At 42.7% G+C, this 24,804-nt stretch overlaps 1 protein-coding gene across 1 annotated transcript in view; it reads right to left on the bottom strand.

Annotated features, from left to right (window-relative positions):
• Nucleotides 1-15,307: 15,307 nt before the first annotated feature.
• Nme8 (NME/NM23 family member 8) overlaps nt 15,308-24,804 on the bottom strand; it is a 39,448-nt gene continuing 29,951 nt past the window's right edge. Inside the window, exons 14-16 of the mRNA XM_013355474.1 lie at nt 22,058-22,202; nt 21,178-21,412; nt 15,308-15,464 (exon numbers count right to left, since the gene is read on the bottom strand). Coding sequence (XP_013210928.1) covers nt 21,187-21,412; nt 22,058-22,202 — 371 coding nt within the window. The 3' untranslated portion in view covers nt 15,308-15,464; nt 21,178-21,186. The remainder of the gene's footprint in view (nt 15,465-21,177; nt 21,413-22,057; nt 22,203-24,804) is intronic.

Raw genomic sequence — 24,804 nt, 5'->3', positions numbered from 1 at the left:
GATTAAAAAAAAACTTCACAGAATTCAATGAAAATGAATGCACAACATACTCAAACATATGGGACACAATGGAAGTAGTGCTAGAGGAAGTTCAGAGCATTAAGCGCCTTCATAAAGAAACTAGAAAGATCTCATACTAGTGACCTAACAACACAAACGAAAGCTCTAGAACAAAAAGAAGCAAACATGCCCGAGATGAGTAGAAGGCAGGAAACAATCAAACTGAGGGCTGAATTCCTAAAAATCACTAAAATAAAAACAAAATTGGAAATGCTAGAAGAAATGAACAATTTTCTCAATAGAATCACTTAACAAAGTTAAATCAATATCAGAAAAACAACTTAAATAGAGTTACGGCCCCAAGGAAATAGAAGCGGTCATTAAAAGTCTCCCAGCCCCCACATGGTTTCAGCCAAGAATTCTACCACACTTTCAAAGAAGAGCTAATATCAACACTCAAATCGTTCCACAAAATAGAAACAGAAGAAACATTGCCAAAGTCTTTTTATGAGGCCACAGTCACCCTGATACGCAAACCACATAAATATTCAACAAAGAAAGAAAATTACAGACCCATTTTCCTCATGAACACTGATGCCCCAGCTGGATGCGCAGTGTCAGTTTGATGAATTTCATCTGTATGTGCTTTGGCCTGCTCCCAAACTCACCTGCATTCCTCGGGAAGTATGTTGTTAGATAAGATTGGGGAAAGCAAGGAATAAGAACCTGAATGGTGTGAATGTGGATGGAGAGTGAGCTTGCTCTACTTCCTAAAACAGATCCAGGAAGTCTAATGCCCATGAGAGATGAGATTGGTGGAATACATTTTCAAGATCCAAAAGAACAACAGGCACAATAATCCTCGTTACCATGTAGTTAAATTGGTAACAGTAGACAGCCAAGGCCAGGGCTGCCAGATGACTTTGTGGTGTTTCAGTTGAATTTCCTAATCGATGGTCCCAAGGCGATCACTGCTCACCAGTGCTTCAGAATCCCTAACTGAAAGCAACTCACTGCAGAAGAGAATAATTCAATGACTGGATCCCAAATCTATCCAACTATTTGGCAGTTAGGATACCCCAACTTTCCTCCTAAGGTATAGCCAGCCACTAATAAGCTTTTCACTAAGGCATTTTTTTTCTTATCTACACAGAAACCCGTAGCATCATTGGATCAGACACTTGGGATTTGAGGACTAGTATTAAGTGAGGTCACGAAAAGAATTTACTCTCTTAGCAACCCTACACAGCGAACATCTGGTGCAGACAGCTCCTAAGAGGCTGATTTTAGCGGGCAGTGGTTAAGAGCCATCTCCATGGAAACACCAAGTTGGCAAGAGATATTAGAGTCCAACCCATGGGTTTGATCCTTAAGTTATTGATTTCCCCTAAAGAGATCTTAAGTTCCACTTCTTGATCCAAGAGAAGTTGGGCCCAGAAAGAAATACAGAATAGCTTGGTCTCTTGTTTCAGGTGAAGTTCTGTTCCCAACCCAGCTACAGCCTGGTAACTTCGACCCATCAAACAAAGAGAGATTGAAGACAAAACCTTTAGGCATAAGGCAACTGTGTAGCCTCAGAAATGAAGGAGTTCTCCATCGTTCAAGAACAAAGAGTGGCAGGTCTGGAGGCCAGGCATCCTCTACACCATCAGCACCAGTATCTCCTCCATCAGCACTAGTGTCAGACATAAATGGGGAAGAGCCACAGCCTGCCACCGCTGCTCTGGAGAATAAGCACCCAGCTGCTGAGAAGAGTCCTTCCCACCCTACTGTCAAGGAGATAGTGATGGGGTGGCATGTGAAGGCCACTTTCCCAGTTTTCACCCAAGGATTCTTACAAACAAATAGATAAAACCAAAGAAAATGACTAAGAAGTCTGTGTTCAGCAGTCTGGGGTAGAGGTCAGTTGTATAAGCAGAAATGCCTTGCCTTAAGGCAAATTTCCTCTAAGAGCCAATCTGGGTCTGCTTACTAGGCCTTGCCCACAACCTATTCTCAGTGCTTACATTCCTCCCACATCAGCTAAGATTGGACCTCACTGCCTTCACTGCTAGTTGCTTGTTTCCTTGGGACTATATTCCAGTGTATACACTGTATGGTAAAAGAACCAGCCAAGGAAATACACCCTGACCCTGAAACCAGACCCAAAGAAACGTACTGTGGCCCTGTAATCAGAGCAAAAGAAATTCCCATTGACCCTGACCAACTCAACATGAAAACCAGCCAACCCCAGAGCATGAAACCAACCAATCCCTGAGCATGAAATCCAGCCGATTTCTGAGCTTGTCCAAGCTTAGAGATTGAAATCCAACAAATTCCCACCCTGAAAATCTTCACCCTAGAAAAACTCTGCCCCTAAGAAGTACTATATAAGCCTTGTACCTATTCAGTTGTGGGCTACTTTTTTCCACCCTGGCTGAGGCAGCTACTCTCCTGGATTCCTCTCGCCCAATAAATGTCTTGAATGGGGTTTAGGGGATGACTTTCTTTTGCAGGAGTGGAGCTGGACAGAGAAGTAACAACTTTTGCTAGGGTGGGAGCAGAACTGCTATAGTTCTACGTGAAACCCCCTTAGTAGAGTGGGGCAGAGAAGCAAGGACTCTCTCAGATAGGAGGAGAACATTCCTGCAGGGAAACCATTCCTCACCAGAACAGAGCGGTAGGTAGCTCCTGGCTTCCAATGACCAGGATACCTTTCTCTTCAGAGCTGTAACATTTACATACACAGCACCATCAGTAATACTATGCTCCAAAGAGAACTGAAGGCTGAATGTCCTGCTTTGGTCTTAACGAGGTTTTCTATACTCTCTACAACCAAATTAATATCTCTCCTTTTCAGTCTCACATGAGCTGACCAAGATCAGGCCTTCTCTCCAAGCACCATGCCTCTAACTCTCCTTGAATCACGCCTACCCTACCAAGTACTGTATTCAATGCAGACCAGCCAACTAAGCTACATTCAGAGCCTCTTGCTAAAAGGACAAAGACAAGGCTCCAAACCACCAAACCACCAGTTCAGTGGAGACTGCACAAAAGGTAGGGTTAAGCAAAGGAGCAAAAGTGGAAAATCCATTGGATACCACCCCACTCAATCTCTGCCTTTGACTCCATCCTCCTACTCCCAAGTCCTTGCAATGCCTTCCAAAATGTCTTCACAAGCAAGTACAAGGCATTAGCTTTGATCCCTAGCATTCTTTACATAGCAATAAAATGCACTTTTATCTACAATTCTCCCAGCGCACCCTAAGTCTATAAAAGTATTTTACTACCAAAATTAGAAGAAATAGCTACACACACACACACACAAAACTCAGGACCAGATTCAAATCCTGGGCATTAACAAAGATGCCCTAATACTCTTGTTGTCTATGTCTTTCCGGAAACTAGCGTATTAATCTTGTTATGAGAAAACAAAGGAATCCCACATTTCAACTTTTTCTGGTTTCCTCTGCTTGGAAATGATAGAAAATGAACAATTAAAATCTGCTCAAGCTCAGATATTTAGGCCACTATGCAAAAAATAAATAAAGAGCACAGTGGGAAAATTATTAGTCAATAAACATTTTCTCTAATCTGTGCTGCTAAAACCTCTCCCAAATACATAATGTAGACTCCGGAAGAAGTGTAGTGCTCACCTTTTGTGATAATCTCAGAAAACCTCTCTTCTCCTGTCTTCGTCCCTCCAAGAAAACTGTGAAAGAGAAAGGTTGGCCACCAGGTGTGGACTAGCACCATATGTTGGGCCAGCAGCCACCAGTGACCTCCCATGCACAGAATCCACGCAGAACCATGATGTCAGAAAACAATTCATTTCTCCTTCCTTTTCATCTTCTTTCCCTAACTACAGCAGATTTTCTGACTTCTTAGAAAACTATATTACCTCTTCCTGGTTGGTGGCTTAAACACTGAGAGAGCCACCACTTCCATTCAAGATGCAGAGGGATATGGTAGAGAAAATTCTGAGCACAGGAGTAGGTTTGGAATTGTGTTCCTTCTGCAAGGCTACCAGATCCAAAGCAGGGCATTTGGAAGACATGATCTTTCATAACAAGAAAGAAGGGTGAACGTTCATTGTTGGTAAAAGTTCAGAGGTGAGGTACAAATGTCATTGGCCCCTAGAAGTGGATGTACCCCAACATACACACATTCCTAACCAGGCTGTTAAACCTGCCCACACCCAGCACTTATGCGGCTGGATCACGTTACTGACCTTGTGGGTTGTATCCCACCAGTTTCCATTGTAGTCGTCGAAGGAAGAGCTGAAGCAGTTCCCAGAAGTACGGGAATGCTGCTGGCCTCCAAGAAAAGCCACGAGGGGGGAAATCTCTCAGAACAGACTGAGACTACTTTGCAATAATTGGACATTGTGTGCTTTCTGCGCCCTGGAGACATTGCAGCACAGCTGCCACCTAGTGGCCATCCGAAAGCTGTTTCCAGCATCTGGTAAATAGTATTAGCATCAGGATTCCCTGGAGTATCCTTAAGAGCAATTAGCCAAATTCACCAGCCCTGGCATCTCACTTTTACACTCCATCCCATCACTGGGTGCAGGAATCGCCTGCTGTGAGAGCTCTATTGAAGACCACACACTAGTTTCCCTCCAAATACTACCCCAGTATTTCAGGCAGATTTGCCCCCAGTATCCCCAGTATCCCCAGGAGATGCTTAAGCAAGTGGCCCATTGTGGCATGTAGTAGAGACGTGGTCCACTTCTGAAAAAGAATGTGAGTCTCCAAACTCTCCTCTCCTCTTTTGTCAGAGCTGTAGTCCAGAGGTCAAATTTTTACTTCAGCACCTCAAAGAGTCACATCAGTTGAAGGGTACAACACACAGAGTCTAATCCCATAGCAAAAGAAATTCTGCCCTTAGCCCCTCTTTAAGCCATGTCCAGAAAGAAGCTGTGATAGTATGGTTCCCATGGTGAAGACTCAAGTGTGGAGTCCACGTGGCTCCCATGGTGAAGACTCAAGTGTGGAGTCCACGTGGATCCCATGGTGAAGACTCAAGCGTGGAGTCCACATGGCTCCCGTGGTGAAGACTCAAGTGTGGATCCATCCCTAGATCACCAGGAGAAGGGAAGCACTAAGATCTGGCTGCAGAGGTACAGAAATTTTCCCAGGATGGAAGCCCCGATAGAGGACAGCTCCCTAACACTCAAAAGAATGAGGCAGTAGGATTACAAGTTTGAGGCTAGGGTGGGCTATATAGTGAGACCCTGTCTTTAAAAACAAAAGAAGAGCAAGCACAATGTGCTCTAGAGTGGGAAAAATAACTAGAGTGATGGGGACTTTAAAGCCTATTCTTGTTGTAAGGAAATTGGGTGAGGGAGTGTGAACACACGTGTGAAACAGAGGGCTGTAAAATTTCTATAGTTGGTTCTGGCTGCAGTCCCAGAGGCCAAACTGTGGAAACAAGAGGAATAAAAGTTCAAGGCCAGGCTGGGCCTAATAATGAGTTTCAGTGTAGCCTGGGCTGCATATCGAGATCTTGTCTCGAAACAACAGCATGATTGTATTTTCTCTGCCTCAGTATTCCCATCCACACATTCAGAGGAAACAAGCTGTACCCAAAGTCTAAGTGGTCACTGAGTGACCTCCATCTCCCTGGGGCTCAGGACTTGATCTCTATGGACACTATAGGAGTACAGAGGGGGTCAGAGGAGCTGCTGCAAGCACTGTACCAGTCCAGTCATGACAGAAAGGGACTGAAATTTCCAATAAAGACACTCAAAGAAGACCTGATTGTAGGTTCATTACAAAGGCGCAGTCAACAGATCTTCCCAAATGGATTGGTTGTGAGCCAGGAGGGCAAAAGGGGACTCTGGAAGACGCTGCCTGAGATGCTGAGCCTGACACAGCTCTATTTACATAGCTGGAGAGAAACGAAGAGGGCAACCAAAAACATTTTGAAGGTTATAAATATTCAAGTCAAAATCCAATGGTGAGCTGGCAGCATGAGGCTTGTACTCATATAGAAGACATGGGGGCTACAGACCTGAGAGCTAATAACACCGAGCAGGCATACACAGCCTATGTGGCCTATTTTACAAAAACTAGATGGATTTTTTTCTTAAAATTTACATTCATGTATTACATAACACTATTTTAACCAAAGAGATGTTGTATATCCATGAAGGTCCCATAACATTTCATTGCATAGTGACTGTTCCAACTAGAATAAGCATACTCTGAAGAGACTGTCACAGTACCTAAACCATCTAATCAATGGGGCCTTCAGCCTGTTGCCAACTGAACTTCCTTCCCCCTAGCAGGAGTCCTCCCAAGGTCCTTTCCCAAGATCAGGACCCAAGGCCAGCGTTGATATTACAGGGATCCCCAAAGCAATGTGGGTCCAAAGACAAGCTCACATTTCAGTCCTGCACCAACCTTGGGTGGGGCTACAGAATGCAAGAAGCCCTATTAGAAAGTAAGCAAGCTAGATGCCACCTGATCCTGTGGACCCAGATGGATGTGAAAGGGGACTTGTATCATTAAAATCCTAGGAAGGATGGAAAAAGTCCCAGAAAGAGTAAAGGACAAGTAGTTTCAGGAAGAGATCTGAGTCCTGGGGGAGATGTTTGCAGGAAGGACACTGTAGGGCTACTAAGAAAGCATGGCAGGGAATGTGAGGGTCCTGGATCCCAGGATGGACTCAAGCAGGTCCCTGAAGTAGAGATGCAGTGTGGGTCAAGGACATCCTTGATTCCATGGGGCTCATGCAGAGTTATGGGACTGCCATAGATGTCTCAGACATTGGCAGCAGGATGGCAAGTGTCTGAGCAAGAACAACGGCAGAGTTTTCAGGTAAGAGTGGGTTTGGGGTTAGCAGGCAGCTGAAGCAGTAGAGCGGTTCAGTGTGGGGAATCAAGCTCTTGGAACCCAGGGGCAGCAGCTGCCTCCTGAGGAAATGAGGTGATAGGGTTTGAATCCCCTGTTACAGAAGCAATGGTCTTTAAGAAGCTCTATCTCTCTGCCAGTCCCACGTCACTCCATTCTCATCCTTTTCCTGTTGAGCTGAAGACAGGTTTATCTCCACAACAGTGCCAGCCTGCCAAGAGAACAGAAACAACGGAGTTACAAACACCTGCCCTGCTTGGGAGGGTAGCTAAGGGAAGAGCAGGGAGAGCCAGAGAACCAGATGTCAACCCAATGGAACAGAACCTGCGAGCAGGTTATACAGTGCTCAGCCAGGACATGAGGACAGTAGCTTCTGTGGACAGAGCAGGCAGCCTAGCAACCTCTCCAGTTCCCGCACTGCCTGCCTACAAGAGCACCTGCCTTGGCACCGAGATGGGCTTGTGGTTTCCAGGTGCCAGGACTGTGGAAGGGAGTGCGCTGGGATCCCTTCCCTCCATCTACATCCTACCTCACCCTCAAATAGGCCAGCCTCGTCTGGAACTCTCTTCTCCTCTGCAGGCCATTATATCATTAAGAGAGCTCAAAGTACTGAACTAAAGAGCGGGGGGAGGGAGACAGAAAGAAGTGGAGAGGGGATGGGAAGGAGGCAGGGTGGGCACTACAGGGTCGTGAGAGGCTCTTCTGAGCAAGCTGGGTCAACCGTGGGGTGTTGCACAAGGAAAAGACGACAGGCTGACTTGAAAAGGAACCAAGGACAGGAGGAAGGGAGGAGTCTAGGACATTAGGTGCACAGACATGTGTCCTGGCAATTGGTCCCTGGAACACCAGCTGTTAAATCTCAGAAGCTCCTCTCAGTCTCTCTGTAGCTTCCTGTGAGGCACACAGGTAGGCAGGATATGGCTCCTCACTCCCCACTCTGAGCTTGTCCTCAGCCTCGAGGGGTACCTTCTTGGAGAGGCTAAGGACGGCCTGCTGAGGGGCAGGAATTTGAGCACATGTCTGTCTAAGGAGGCTGGGTCCTGCATTGTTACTGTGAACAATGCTCATTAGAAGAAATACAAATCCTTGTTTCACCAACCTGCAAATCTCCATGTCCTTGATCCACTTTGAGGCAGGGGTGGGGTAAGAAGGGCAAGCGAGAGTCGGGGAGGTGCTGGTACTGGGGAGAGTCAGGAAACCACAAGGCCTCTGCAAAAGAACAGTAGCCCATGGCTTCAAGAATGGAGTCTTCATCTCTACTGGATTAGCATCCTTCTGAAGGCTAATGATCCCTGGTGGCCTGCTTACTCTTGCATCATTGCCACCTTCTAGTTCAGGTGGTACTGCCTGCATCCAGCAGAGGGAGAGACACACCTGCAAGGTGAAGCAGCCTCTTCCTCAAGCCCTTCCTCTCTACCACTGTGTAAGTGCATCCAGTCTCTTGCTTTCCCTTCTTGAGGTCTAGGAGGAAATACCCAGTGTCCAGGACTTCTAGTCGAAGAGTCTAGAATTTGCACCACAGTATGCTACAAGCCTTGATAAGTTGGTGAGTTTTCAGCAGCACAAGAAAACAGGCCTTTTCTTCTAGCAAAGTTATCCTACTGACGTGGGGAAATGATGTGAGCACATCATGAGGGGCGGTAGTGGGTGGCACGGCAGATCCAAATGAGCTCCTCTACCATAATTCAGCCTGGTCAACAGCAGACCTGTGCTGCCGTCAAGGGAGATCTCCCAGAGCTACCAACTACTCCTCCATCTTCTGCTAAACGGCCGACCTAAGTCAGGTGCCTCCACCCTGCTACATTGCTCACACCTGACATGTCATTTTCCTGGGTGTATGCAATTCCCCCACTCCAGCCTTCTAATGGTGGAGGTCTGTCACCTACAGCAAAAACCTGCAGCCCATGTTGTCTGAGTGACACGGCCATCCATGAATCACAAGGACGTCATTAATCTTGATTACCTAGCTCCCCATCTCACTATCCTCACAATGTCCTGATAGCTAGGGGTGGAAAAGCAGCTCAAGGCACTCAAGTATTAAAGACTACTAAATGGGTTTGGCTGAATGGCAGCTCGTTCACTTGGATCTCACAGCCCCAGAGTAGTGGGCTGGGGGAGCCATGAGGAGCCAGGTATGAAAGCAGACCACATTGTCCAGAAAGGCCTTTTTCTACTCAGTGCCCAATGTCCACACCTGGAAAACTAACCCTGCTCCCTCCCTCAGACACCCAGGAAAATGTGCCCAGTAGCAACCAGTTAGAGATCCAGGTGTGACCAGTACTCATGAGAATGGCATCCATTCTAAAGCAAGTGTTCAAAGTTAAGGTCTATTTATCCTTGAGCATGACTTAGGCTCAAATCAAAAAATCAACTGATGTCCAATGACACACAACCCACAGAAGATGTCTGCTCCTATCAGTTCATGCTATTGGCCAGACTGGTCATGGCCTCCTCTGGAACCATCCCTACTCCTCCCTCAGGTATTCTTCTATTCCTCAGAAACATGAGGAAACATGTGTCTTTGGCTCTAACTCTAATTAGTTCAGCTTGAACCTGCTGGGATGCCCAGGGCCCTCTCCTCTATCCACACTGCACAGTCAGGTATGCTGAGGCCGATGGGGGAGCACCTAGGCTGTTGCTAGTGACACAAGTGTCCTGCTCGGCATCCTCTGGGCTCACTCTGAAGGTGATAAGTGTCCTATCAATCAGGGTCTGCACACTAAGTTCTAGTCACTGCATAACAGAAAGGTAAAGTGAAACTAAGCCTGCCATGGTACTCCTTCAAATCCTTGACCACTGCTAAAATTGAAGCTGCACCTTTTACCGTGCCCTCTCTGCAGGGACTCCAATCCTGGCACACCGTTCTTTAGCTTATCTCCATGACTCCTTCAATTCTGGGGTCTTCACTGTTCCTGGAGCTGCACGCTCACTAATGGTCACTCTTGTCCGCTCACTGCTCTGCAGGATCCGTCATCAAAACTTACACACACGACCAAGTCTGGCTGCCAGCTTGAAATGCAGCATTGATCGGCCCCCTCTAGATGACATTTCTGTGCTGACCCTGAGGAAATACTTCCAGAAGATTTCAGCTCAGTGATTCTGGTCTCTTGTTAATCCCACTGGATTTGTCATCCCCAGGAAACCAGCAACAATCGTCCCTGGAAAGCAGAGGTGTCGCTCCAGTGGCGCTGGCCTCTTGATAGTTAACCGATTCTTCAGCCCCAGCAGATCAGAAACTGTTGAACCCACGCATGAAAAGGGAGAATGCTCCTCGGTGAAGCTCAGGTCAAGTCCTTCATGTGTCACCAGTGGAAGGCAAGCTCATGCCAGAAATGACTCTCCACCCAGGAGAAAGGCAGAGTCTGGTTTATAGAACTATAACTATGTCATAGCAGGGGCAGGCCAGGGAGACAGGAGTTTCAAAAGTTTCCATTAACAAAGATTTTTAAAACTTTGATGAGCTGAAACAAGTTTTATATCATAAAACAATGGATCCTTCAAAACTGCAAGTAAACTGCAGGAGAATGTTCTGTTCAGCGAGATGTGGTTAGCAGGGATGGGGAGCTGTGGGAAGGAGAAGGAGGAACTAATGCAGAGGCCAGAGAGGAATGCTGCTTGCTATATTCCTCTTCCATGGGTTACTCAGCTTGAATTTTTATGCAGTCTATGACTACCTGCCCACAGTGACTAGGCCCTCTCACATCAATCATTACAATCATTAATTAAGACAAAGTCTACAGGCCAACATGATGGAAGGCTCTTCTCCATTAGGGATCCCTCATTTCAGGTAACTCTCAGTTTATTTAAAGTAGAAAAACAAAACAAACAACAATAAAACAAAAGCAAACCATGCAAAAATCTCACACTAACAGCCCAAGAAGAAATGGTCTTTCTATGTGCTGCATATGAAATCTTTGTACAGACGGAGCCATGTATATATGCAACTGGGCTTAGCTTGCCATCTGCTGGCAAAATGTGATAGTAGTTTTAGGGGAGCTCTCATACTTTCGAAGTTCTGGACCACCTTTCAGGCAATTACAGTATGCTACATAGCAGGATCATGTAATAGCACCTGAACATATCCAGGCTGTGAAACAGAGGTCAGCGGTGCCCCATGTGATGGGGTGCATAAAGGAAGTGGTGAAGATGAGATTATTCTACTTTTTTTTCTCAGCACAATCCATAGACAGTCAATGTTTGATTTGCATTTTTTTAAAAAAAAATGTACTCGGTGATCAGGAGAGTTGGTTCAGCAGTTAATATCATTTGCTGCTCATTGCGGAAGAAATGAGTTCTGTTTCTGACACTTGTGTTGGAAGACTCACAGTTACCTGTCACACTACCTTGAGAGCATCTGACACTTCTGGGAACTCATTTGAGCCTTGTTGGAAACCTGTGTACATTCACATACACATTAATAAAACAAATCATTTACTTATATTTACCTCTTTCAAGAGAAGGGTTCTCTGTGCAGCCCTGACTGTCCTGAAGCTTGCTCTGTAGGTTAGGTTGGCCTTGAACTCAGAGACCCGCCTGCCTCTGCCTCCTGAGTGCTGGGATTAAAGGCAGGCACCATCATAGCAGGCTAAAACAAATTGTTTAAAGTGTACATAGGGCCTTTTAACCATTTGAAGTTTATTTTTCTGCAGGGCAATAGATAAGAGTTTAATTGCATTTTTATATGTGTAGACATCAAGTTTTCCAGCACAACTTGTGGAAGATGCATTCTTCTGTCCAGTGAGCATTTTTAGCATCTTTGTCAGATATCACATAGCTGTAGTGATGTGCACTCACTCTTGGGTTACATTGATCTAGATTTCTGAATTCCAGTTTACTTTGTCATCTTGCTTAACCAGCAATTCTGAATCCTTGAAAAGGTTGATTAAAATGCTGTGCTTGCATGTTTGCATTTCTCATCATGTCACAAAAATTTATTCATTAACTTGTTCCATTAGAAACATTTATCAATTGCCTATCTGTTGAAAACAAGCAATCCAATTAAAAAACAAGCTATATTCAGCTGGGTATGATAACAAATGCTTTTAATCCCAGCATTTGGGAGGCAAAGACAGGCAGATCTCTGAGTTCAAGGTCATTTTGGTCCAGGACAGCCAGGACTGTTACTTACGATATAAAAGCCAAATAAACCCTTTCATCCCCAAGTTTCTTTCTGCCATGATGTTTCTGCACAGTAATAGTAGCCCTAACTGCCAGGCGGTGGTGGCGCACACCTTTAATCCCAGCACTTGGGAGGCAGAGGCAGGAGGATCTCTGTGAGTTCGAGGCCAGCCTGGTCTACAAGAGCTAGTTCCAGGACAGGAACCAAAAGCTATGGAGAAACCCTGTCTCAAAAAATCCAAAAAAAAAAAAAAATAGTAGCCCTAACTAAGACACCGGTTCTGAATAGATATGAGTATAGAACTTGGAGTAATTGCAGAAATCAGAAAAGTAAAAAAGGACCAGGAGATAGTAGAGCACAGGTGATTAGGGAAAAGGGGCATTTTAACTGGATGAGGGGAGGGAGAGAGTGGAAATGAATAACACTGAGGGTGTTTGGGAAAGCCATAGGGTTAATTATTTTATGTTTACTTGGATATACATACCTGTAAATTAGTGTATGTGTAAATATATATATTATATATATATACATATATTTAAACAAAGTTATAGCACTTGGAGTGATAATGCCTCTCCCAAAAGTTGTTGACCATCTAATAAAAAAACCTCATACCAGACAGAGAAAATACCCCTTCCAGTTGTGATCAGGGAAGTCCAAGAGACTCCTAGACAATAATTGTTATTATCCTTGGCTACTTCCCAGAATTAGGTAAGACAGTAATACTGAAGAAGCTACAAACCTCAGACATAGGCCTTGAAGGAATAGAGCCGGAACTGACCTGAAAGTCTCTTCCCTGAGGATTCTCATAGCATCTATAGGTGTAGTGATAGGAGCGGTGGGCTGCGTCCCCAGCACCCCAGCCACCTGGCTAGCTTATGCCCCGAAATAATTACACGGACACTGTATTCATTTAAACACTACTTGGCCCTTTAGCTCTAGCCCTTACTGGCTAATTCTGATATCCTGATCAACCCATCTCTAATAATCTGTGAGCACCAGTCTTACCGGGAAGATTCTAGCCTATGTCCATCCTTGGTCGGAGCTTCATCGCGTGTGCCTCAGAGAGCAGAGCTATCCTCGTGTCCGCCCAGGAGCCGGGAGCATGGCGTCTCTGCTCCAGAGCGCAGAGCTGTCCAGTCTCTGTCTGAGGTGTCTTACCTCACTTCCTCTTCCACCCAGCATTCTGTTCTGTTTACTCCACCCATCTATGTTCTAAGCTATGAGCCCAAGCAGTTTGTTTATTACTTAACAACAGATTGATATGACACTCCCACATCATATAGGTGCTGTATAAGCTGCCATGGGCAAAAACTAATCAATAGACCCATATATAAAGTCTATGAACCAAAACATATGCCCAAGCATGTGATACTGGCACTTATATTTTTGGGGTAGTCAATAGCCCACTAGTTAAACTTAAATCCCACTCAATAGGTGGAAATTTATGCCTGCTACTATAAACCAAGTTAGGAACTTGTAGATGGACAAGTCACAGCCCCTAGAGGAGAAACTTAAATATTGTCACTCTCCTAAGTCAGTATACTTCCTAACTGCATTCTAATATTCAATATTCAATAACTTATACTTGTGGGCATAGATAAGTGAATTTGTTACTACTTACTAATTAATGAATCTTCTTTTTGCAGAAGATGGAGATCATTACAGAAAGCCACAAGTGGTCAGAATTCAAAGAACAAGTAATGATGGGTGTCCAACACCAACTGATACATCTGAAACACAATCCCTACACCTAAGACTCCAGGAACATCTAATCTAGTAAAAGGGGGCAAAATACTTGTTAAGGACCAAAGGACCAGCAAGCGTTCTAGAAGATTGTATCTTCTAGATACGACAGAGAATCTGTATCCATAAAATTACAACAATATGGTCACCTAAATTAGACCTGAGAAATGACACCAACTAACATGCCAACATATATGTGGGGGGGGGGATATCACAAGCACTACCCTACTCCAGGGACCAGCACCCTGATAAGTTATCCAACCTCCATTGATCAGCCACAAACACGTATACATCAAAGTAATATCAAATGGAACAGCAGGTTTTATATTTATAATATTTATAAATTTACAAGTATACTTGTATACTTACTGTATATGTGTGTATAATATATATATATATGTATATATATACACATATATATATATATATATATATAGTGTGTGTGTGTGTGTGTGTGTGTGTAGTCCTGATTGTCTTGGAACTCACTCTGTAGACCAGGCTGGCCTTGAACTCACAGAGACCTGCCTGCCTCTACCTCCCAAATGCTGGGATTAAAGGTGTGTGCCACCATTGCCCAGCATATTATGTACAAAAATTAATGAAGTGGTCATGACTTTGAGGTGGAGCTGGCCTATCATGAGAGGAGTTGGAGGCAGAAGAGGGAGTAGTAAGAATGATGTAAATACAATACTTACATGAAAATCTAAAAAATAAGTTAAAATTCACTTGAAATTTAAAAACAAGAAACATGTTCCTTAACAATTCTCACATCACTCGATTTTACATAACGAACTACCGCTCAGTAATATCAAGCAGTGCTGGAGCACCAGTTCTCAAGCGAGTCATCTACTACTAACATCAGATGGAACCGGTCATAGAACCTGCTGGCTCGCTTGCCAAGGCACTCTTGAGTGGACTGAGAAGGGGGTACACCTAGTGGCTGGGTGTGAGCTCAGGAGCCATTCACTGCAAGAAATACCAGGCTGTTTCACCTGAGAGAGGAAAAGATAAGATGAAAACTTTTATTTACTTCTGTTCCTTTCTCTGCTGATAGTGTCAGCATCATACCTTCAGGGAGCTAGGAACACTGTCTGCACAGTCCCCTAAGGACATTGCAAATTAGATAAGTCTCTGGCACTGGGCAGATGGCTCAGGAGTTATGTGCACTAATTGCTCTTGCAGATGACCTGGGTTTGAATCCCAGCACCCACAGACAACCATTTATAACTCAAGTTCTAGGGAACCTGACATCCTTTTCTGAACTCTGCAGGCACCAGGCATATACATGGTGCACATGCAAACAGGCAGGCAGAATGCTCACACACACAAAATAAAACAAATCTTTTAAAAATTGGGGGGGGGGAGCTTTTTTGTACAGATTCCAGCTTCTTAGACTTTCTGGCTGAAAAGTTATTGTCAAACCTATGGGCACCTTGTAAGTGTTAGAAGTTTCCAGCATTCTGTCTCAAGTCTCTCCTCTTTAGATTGCATCCACACTGGACTTCTTTCTAGCTCGTGTTTCTCCTTACCTTTTGTCATATCTAGCCATCCATCTTTATAAAATCCATCTTATGTCCTTGCTGAAAAAAATAAACACTGAACTTGTTTTGGGGGAGGGTTTACAGTTTTATTGTTACCAGGCATAGCCATGCAAATTTTCATCATGACGTGTCTCTTTCTTGGAGGAATTTTGGTAATTAGTTTTCATAGAAAGCTGTGCTTCGTGGTTTTATGTTGACGAAAACTTCATTTACCTTCTCAAACTTCTGTGAAAAGAAAAACATACTTAATAATATATATGCCAATGTTCTAGACTAATTTTTGAGCAGTTTGTAGGTCTTTCTGGCCCCTTCATTTTGGTTGGCTCTCCTTCCCATTCCATCTCACTATCCTCCCATCCTCTCAACTTAAAATTTGCCAACCCCAGTGTTATCACATTACCTAGGATCTGATCTACTATCCTATCTTTCTTAAGGTTCCCCTCCCAGAGGCCTTTCCCCAGCTTCCATCATCTGCAGGAACTCTAAACTGAACACACAAAATAATGCTATAAAGCTGCAATGCATGAATGGGAGAGAACATGCGGTTGTTTCTCTCTGCCTGGGTTCCCTCACTCGGTGTAACTTTTTTCCAGTTTCACCATTTGTCTTCAGTTTTCATATTTGCTTACAGCTGGATAAAAACCCTACTGTGTATACATACCACTTTTTCGTTATCCATTTACCAGTTGGTGGAAATCTAGACTGATTCCATTTCCTGGCTACTTTGAATAAAGCAGCAATAAGTGTGAATGAGTACGTATCCTGGCAGTAGGATGTACAGTCCTTTGGGATATGCTCAGAAGTGGAGTAATTGCATCTTGTGGTAACTCTGCTTCTACCTTTGTTTTTTTTTTTTTTGGTTTTTTTTTTTTTTTTTCTCGAGACAGGGTTTCTCTGTGGTTTTGGAGCCTGTCCTGGAACTAGCTCTGTAGACCAGGCTGGTCTCGAACTCACAGAGATCCGCCTGCCTCTGCCTCCCGAGTGCTGGGATTAAAGGCGTGCGCCACCACCGCCCGGCCCTCTGCTTCTACCTTTTTGAGGAATCTCTACACTGTGTTCCCGTGGTGGCTGGATCAGTTTGTATTCCTATCAAGAGTGGATGAGGGCTCCTCTTTTCCCACTTCATTGCCAACATTTTTTAAAGATTTAATTTAAAGGTTGATGATAACCTTTCTGACTGGGGTGAAATTAAATTTTAAAGTAGATTTAATTTAAAAATGGTTACATCTGTTGAACATTTTAAAAAGGGCTAGTTAGCCATTCATATTTCTTCTTTAGAGAATTCATTAAAAAAATCTGTAGCTTGCCTTTTAATTAAGTAGTTCATTTACTCCAGTGTGTATTTTTGTCAAAAATAATGTTGTTGTGATTGCTTGGGCTTAGGTCTGGATCTACTATTCAAGTGATGTATATATGCCTGCTTTTCTGTGCAAGTACCATGCAATTTCTCCTTTTATTAATACAGCTCTGTGGAGGAACTTAAGACCAGATATAGTAATAATGTCTAAAACAATGTTCTTGCCGGGCGGTGGTGGCGCACGCCTTTAATCCCAGCACTCGGGAGGCAGAGGCAGGCGGATCTCTGTGAGTTCGAGACCAGCCTGGTCTACAGAGCTAGTTCCAGGGCAGGCTCCAAAGCCACAGAGAAACCCTGTTTTTCTCGAAAAACCAAAAAAAAAAAAAAAATGAAACAATGTTCTTTTGGCTCAAGATTGCTTTGGCTATTGGATCTTTTGCATTTCCATGTGAGTTTAAGATTGTTATTTATATTCTATGATAACTGGCATGGAGACTTTTATTGGGATTTCATTGATTACATAAATTGTTTGGGGCAGAATAACCCTTTTTCCCAGTATGGTTTGTAACAATCCATGAGCAAGAGAGGTCTTTCCATTTTTTAGTGTCTTCCACAATTTCCTCTTTCTCGGTTTTAACGTTTTCATCATAAAGGTGTTTTACTAACTTGATTAGATTTAGCATAAGGTATTTTTTGTCTATTATAAATGAGACTGTTTCCCTGATCTCCTTCTCATTGAGTTTACCCGTGGAATAAGAAAAGCCTTTTGTATACAGTAATTTTGCAGCAAGTCTTTATCAATTCTAGGAGTTTTCTTTATCTCTGAGATGAAGTCAACCTGACCATGGTTTGATTTTTTTATTTGTTTCTGTATTTTGTTTCCATGTACAGTATTGGGATTCTTGCATTTATGTTTATTGGAGACATTGATCTGTAGTTCTCCTTTCTTGTGTCTTCACATGGTTTGAGCACTACAATTAAGACTGACTTTGTGAAGGGAGTTTAGAAGTTTTCTTTCTATTTTTATTTTTTGAAATTTTTTTGAGGATGATTGGCTGTAGTTCTGATTTTTCTGAATTTTTTCATTTTCTTGAACTCTTTGAGTGTATTTGTAATTGTTCTTTCGAGTTTCATGTCTTGAGTTTTGTATGAGTCATGCTTGTTAGAGACCACTACTATAAGAATGGTTGTTTGTTGAGGGATATATTATCTAATATTTTCGTATTGCTTGTGTTTTTGCCATGGGATCTAGGCATCCGGAATTAGGTTGTTGGTTGTATCAATGATGTTTTTAATCCTACTGGACCTGGAAGGGGTGATTGTGGGTCTCTGCACCCAGTGGAGGAATTTATTAGGATTATTTTTAATCTGTAGATCACTTTGGTTACTTAGTTTCATTTTAATAATAGTTATAGTACTTTTTGGAATTAGTGACCTTAGGATACCTTCCCACTTTTGTTTGGATTGGTAAAAATTTACTTTGTATTTATCAGTTTGTCAGTGTTTCCTACAAGTCAGCTTCAACAAGAGCAACACAATCCTCTCTGTGTCTCCAAATTACTTTTGTACTTAAACTCAAATATTTTTCAAGCCATTGACACTTTTGCTTCTGTAAGCCAAAACACTTATACTTCCTGCTTAAAATGCGTGCACAGATCAGCAAGGGGTGAAAATTTAGGATATCCATGCCTTTGTCAGGCATATATACTGCACTGGGTATCTGTAAAAAGTTCTAAATTTCCTAATATATGCTAGCACGTTTGCATGCTTTGATTTCCTAAAGACACTTTCCTTTAACCCTTCTCTGACTCCAGAGTGTTTATTATTTGCATTTCAGCCCTAAACTTTAGCTGCAAACAATTGCAGTTAGGGAGCAACATTTCCAAGCAATGCTCCTGCTTCTCCAGCAGACTGGTTTTCAGCTTAGGTGAGATATACATACAATTATTATTCTGATGTCATCTAGAAAAGCAAATGCAGGTGAACAGAATAATTTGTAGATTCTCCTCTTTTCTCTGTGGAAACAGAGACTAGGGGCTGACATTGGGAATTCAGTATCTTCCCATCGTCATCCTCTTGAGAAGTCAAGATAAGCGAAGATGTTACAGCATGCTAGAGCATCTTAGGTTGCTCTTATATTGAATCATAATTTTCCAGGTTCCTGCAAATCTTTACTTGCAAGATTCATAAAAAAAATCTTTTTCTGGTGGTTTCTGGTTATGTTCTTATGTCCCATCAGCAGGATAGACACATGCTCCAACATTTTGTTGGCTACACTGCATTGGGAGTCCTCTCAACCTTTCTTGTCCCTGTAACCTGATTTATCTTCAGTTCTGGATATCATTTACCCAATACGACCAACACAGAATCCATGGTGCTTTTTTAGAAGGACTTCCCTCTTTAGAACCTTCTGTCGGAGAATTATTCACTTCCTTATGCAGTGGCTGAAGACAGAAGAATATCTTTTCTCATTTCTTTGGTACTGCAGCAGCCAATTATCAAATCCCGCAGGTGCACTGCAGCCTTCTCGGATCATCTTATCATCCACCCTTCCTTAACCCGCTGTTCCCAAGTTAGTCCAGGCTTCTGTAATACTTCCCACTGATGATTGCCAAGTGTCCTGCCTGGATAACTTGGGCCTCATTTCTTCCCGCTTCACTTCCTATAAGCATCCGCTGAAATCACTCTTTCTTATTTCAACAGACCTAGGACACATGACATTCCCTATCTTCTGTTCTTACCATCATGAACTCATTCCGCTTAGAGAACTGTGTATATCTAGCTCTGCAGCACACAGCAAGAGCTGAAAAAAAAAATGAATCTGAAATGTCTGAAAGAGGCTCTTAATATCTTAATACTACCACCATAGTAATATTACATAGCACAGAAGGCACGGAAATGCGGCATCCAACAGAGGATATCGACACACAAGCACCAAGTGTGTGTGTGTATGTGTGTGTGTGCACGCGTGCATGTGTGTGTGTCTACTTGGAAACTTAAAAAAATACGAAATTCTCTTTTTCACCTCCATATTTCCAGGTATATTTCAATATTATCTTGTCTGATTCCTACCCATGAGACCTATATACCTCACAGTTCTGCCCTGAATTACACACTAGATGGAGATATCCAAATCAGTGATAATGCTGCTCCTGGCACAAAAGAAAGGCAATACAGATGTTAGGAGAAAGACTCACTCTCAACAGAAGCTTTAAGTAGAGCATTGGTCTTATGAGAAACCTCCTGCTATTCACCCATTCACACAAGCTAAAATCATTTGAGAGGAACCTCAATTTAAAAAATGCCTCCATAAGATTAGGCCATAAGCATGTCTGTAGGGTATTTTCTTAATTAGTGACTGATGGAGGAGGGCCCAGGCACTGTGACTGGTGCCATGGTTGGATAGGTTCTGTAAGAAAGCAGACTGAGAAAGCTATAAGGAGCAAGCCAGTAAGCAGCACCCCTTGGTAGCCTCTCCATCAGCTCCTGCCTCTAGGTTGCTGCCCTGTGTGAGTTCCCATCCTGACTTCCTTTAGTGATAGCATATGATATGAAAGTGTAAGCCAAATAAACCCTTCCCTCTCTGAGTTGCTTTGGTCGTGGTGTTTCATCACAGCAATAGAAAGCCTAAGACAGTGAGTGTGCTCTTCTATCCCTTGAGGGGCCTTCCTGAAAGGTTTTCTCTACCTCACGGAGTTCTTTCACTTTCTTGTGGACACTGAACCTCATCTTGGCCCAGGAATGTGAGGACAACATTCTGCACATAGATTAGTTTGTTATTGGAAAAATCTACAGCCAAAGACATCATACAGTAGATACTCAAAGTCTACTTTTAAATATAAGGAGGGAAAACAGGTTTTATTTTTTTAAAAAAAAAAGTCACCAATTTCCTACTCTATATCCCACATGACTCATGTTCTTAAAACAAGGGGATTTAGTGCATATGAGGTAGTATACTGCACCCTTAAGGTTATCACTCTTAAGGTTGGATTCAAGACCTGTTTAAGAGGAGGAAAACAATGCCTGGTACTGAAAACCTAGATAACTCTTCAATGCTAAGGAAGTCATGGTTAGTGAAAGAGAATCAACAACATTAAATTACTAAAACAGCATAATCTCTAATAACAGTTCTATAAACATTTGTCTTTATAACCACAGATAAGTATAGTCTTTACCCCTCATTAAGGAATTTTTTTTTGCAAGAAATGGGGACCACTGCAGAAATCCATAACCATAGCCAATCAAAATGCAGAGTTATGGAGCCTAGTCCCAGTGGGTATGTCTACTAAAAACTCTTGAACCTAAGGCTCAGAAAACATTGTGAAAGAGGGAGCAGAGGATCAGGGAATTTGATGTGAGGTTGTGTCTCACATGAATTGGTTGCCCAGTGCCAAACGGTCAGCCCTGAAAATATGTGTACAAGCAATTTTATATGGCCTAAACAGCTTTAGGAATATATATGTATACACAAATAAGCACGCGATAACAATTAGTAGAAAAATATGTCATGAATTTGAAGGAGAGTGAGAAGTGGGTATATGGAAGGGTTTGGAAGTAGAAAAAAGAAGCTGCAATTATAATCTTTAAAATAACATTTAAAAAAAACAAAGGTAATTAAAGTATACTCTTTATAGCACGTACTCTAGTGTTCTAGTCTTCGGGATTATCCTCTGTGAACACATTATTGATGGTGACTGCTGCTTCAGATGCATTAGATGCCCCATGGACAGCATTTCTCAAAATGTCTAGTCCATAATTGGCTCGGAGGGAACCTGGGGAGAGCAGTTTTGCTTCTTCCGGGTCTACCGGACCCATCATTCGTCTCCACTCTGCAACAGCGTTCCACTTGGTCAGGACCATGATTATAGATGTGCCCCTGCAAGCAGCAATTCTTTCAGAAGGCAGGTTCCTCTAAAGGTATGAATTGCACACAGTGCTAAAGACAGAATGCTTCTGGTCCATCCAGAACAGTTTTCCCTCACAGGATAATCTTGTGCTTTCTTTGTTTTCTCCCTTTTCTACAAGTTTTGTGTTTCTTTGATTCTAAAGAATGAATGGATTTATAGTTTCACTACTTTGGGGACCACACACAAACATTGTCATGGGCCAAGGACTTTTGTTTCCTGTTCAGCCTTCAGCCTCTAGAGTTGCCTCCACTGCAGAAAGTCATCTTTCCCAGACCACCCTCTGGATGTGCTCTATCCAGTGATTGCGTGGTACCTGAGGCAAAATGACTTAGCTCAGCTCAATGCACGACCACTTGAATGGACAGTCTAGTTGGTCAGCAGACACGTTGGTCATCTGTAGAGCACCCTGACCTTTTCCTCCTACCCCTCCTACCTCTCTTTCCTTCCCCTACCCCACCCCATCCTCTAAATCCTTAACCTGAGTCATGCACTCTCCCCAGGTGCATACAGCAGATTAGATAGAAAGTTGTTAAAAATAATTTCTCTTTCCTACAGTTTCTATAGTGTACAATTACTACTTCTACAATATGAGCAACCACATTTCAGAAACTTACGAAGCTAAGACTTCCAAGACGTTTTTATAAAACTCTCTTCCTGTTATTTTGAAATAAATTTTGTTGGCATGCTCAGGAATCAGAAGCATTTCTTTCAGCATAGTTATCTCAAATCCTGCCTCTTTAATGGCCCTCAGGATCTCCACTAAGGAAACAAACATTAGGAAACATTGAAGATCATTCTTTCCATGTTCATGGCAGAGTAAAGATCAAAATACCAGAGGAAAATAATAGTTCAACTTGCATCTTGTGGTTTATAAATATGCAAAATTGTATAAAATTAAAAGCACCAAATAACAGTAAGAAGATGTTCCAAATTTTAACATGAATGTCTCACTTTGATTAATTGATGGATTATCAAAGGAAAAAGAAGAACTGTTGGCATGATAAGCATGAAGACATATTTTCATCTTTAGGCCCCAATGTCTACCAATGCCTTGTATGATCTGTACTGGGAAATAGCCAAGGCAAAAATTATTTCCTGAAGTAGAAAGGCGCTGCTGAGTGCATCAGTACAGTGAGTCCTACCAGAATCTCATCAGTCGCTTGAGCACCGAAGTCTGCATTCTCCCCATCAAGGGGGACCAACTTAAAGACTCCGAGCATTCTTATAAAGGAAGAAGAGTGGGGAAAGATGGGATGTGGGGGGAAGGGGACAGGGGAAGGAAGAAAGGCAGAGACAAAGGAAATAGAAAGAAATGATTTTTTTTTACTCTAAGTAAAAAACATTCAGAGGTGTTGGCTTGAGAGGAAAGGAAAGTGAGACCTAATTTATAGAAAACTTGAAGAAGGCTGGGTCTTTCCTGCTGGTAAGAAGATATCTAGGATCTACTCCAGGAGACCCTCTAAGTAACAAAATGGGAGAATACAGAAACTACAACAGAAATGGGCCAGTCCTATAAATTTATCATGAGAAAATGACATTTTAAAGAATAATGTGTATGGTTCCTAAACCACAGTCCAGGAAACAACTATCTCTGGACTCAAGTACCCTTATTTTTAGAAATGCCGACTTTTGAGTTAGGCATGGCCAAAGCAAGATGCTGTCACAAAGCAGTGTGTCTTAGTTTGTGTTTCTACTGCTATGATAAAAAAAAACCGTGATTGAAAACAACTTGGAGAGGATAGGGATTATTTTATCTTATATTTCCATGTCACGGTTCATCACTGAAGGAAGTTAGGAAAGGGATTCAAAAAGCAGAAAATGAAACAGAAACCAAGGAGGCATGCTTCTTTCCGGCCTGCTCCCCAGGGCTTTCTCAGTCTCATTACAGTTCTTATAAAACTTAGAGCCATCTTTGATGTGGGATTTCCCTCTGTATGCTCTGATTACCATTGATAAATAAAGGAACTGCTTTGGGCCTATAGCAGAGCTATAGAGGAACAGAACTAGGCCAGGAAAACTGAACTGAATTCTGGGAGAAAGAAGGAGGAGTTTAAGAGAAGCCATGTAGCCCCACTGGAGACAGATGCCGAAACTTTAGCCGGTAAGCCACAGCCATGTGGCGATACACAGATTAATAGAAATGAGTTAAATTAATATGTAAGAGTTATCCAATAAGAAGCTATAGCTAATGAGCCAAGCAGTGTTTCAATTAATACAGCTTCTATGTGATTATTTTGGGGCTAAGCAGCCGAGAGCAACCAAGCAACCTTCTCACTACACATCTTCCCAGGAGTGGCACTTCCCATAATGAGTTAGGCTCATTCACATCAATTATCAATCACCAATGAAGAAAACGTCCTATAGATTTGCTTGTAGTCCAACCTAGTGAGGGTATTTTTTCTTAATTGATATTCTCTTCTTTTAAATGAATCTAACTTGTGTCTAGTTGAGAATACACATTAGAACAATTAACCATTTGCCAACTTGACTCACAAACACAGCACTATCAAACTACAACCTTCCTGGTTTCTTCTGTCCTCCAGATGCCCTGGTAACACTAATATCACAATGTCAAATATCCCAACTTTTAAAACTCCCAGTCTTCAAAAACCCAGTCTTTTAAAAGCACCCGATGTCCCAAAGTTCAAGCGTCTCTAAAGTATCTGCTCTCTCTAAAACTTTAAAGTCTCTCTAAACTCAAAAGTCTCTTTAAAAGTTCAAAGTCAACGGTGAGTGTCTGTGGAAATAAAAAATGAGGTAAATACTTTTTGACTCCCAGAGGGAAAAATCAGTTCACAGTCACAGTTAAATCAAAGCAAAAACAAAGTTTCATGGTGTAAAAGTCTCAGTGTTTGATGTCTTAAGACCTATTCACAATCCTCTGGGCTCTAAAGAGACCCTTGCCTTCAAATTTGCTGTTTGCAACACAGGACAGCTTGTTTTATAGACTCAGGCCCACTCCACTCTACACCTGCTGCTGTCCTTGGTAGTTGTCCCATGGTACTGACATCTCCAGAATGCTGCAGTCTCTCCTGCAACTGAGCTTCCCCCTCACGTATAGCTTCTGAGCTCTTTCAGGGAGCTCTTGCATGATACCAAACCTCAACTTCTCTCAATGACCCCTTCAATTATCAGCCTTCTATAGCAATTGAGGCTGTACTTTCACTAGTAGGCTCTCACAATGCCATGGCTCAACTGTTCTTCACGACCCCATTCATGCCTTCAAAATCAGTAACACCTGGAACACTCCTACAGCTTGTCAAGTTCAGCTGCCAATCCAACTTACAGCCTTGGGCACCTCTGGACCATGGTTTCTGTGTGCTGACCCTGTGGAAACACCTCTCAGATTTCACCTCGATGA

The sequence above is a fragment of the Microtus ochrogaster genome, unplaced genomic scaffold (genome assembly GCF_000317375.1).
Source record: "Microtus ochrogaster isolate Prairie Vole_2 unplaced genomic scaffold, MicOch1.0 UNK135, whole genome shotgun sequence".
NCBI lineage: Eukaryota > Metazoa > Chordata > Mammalia > Rodentia > Cricetidae > Microtus > Microtus ochrogaster.
Note: the sequence above shows the minus strand (reverse complement) of the source record. Positions and strands in the feature narration are given on the sequence as shown.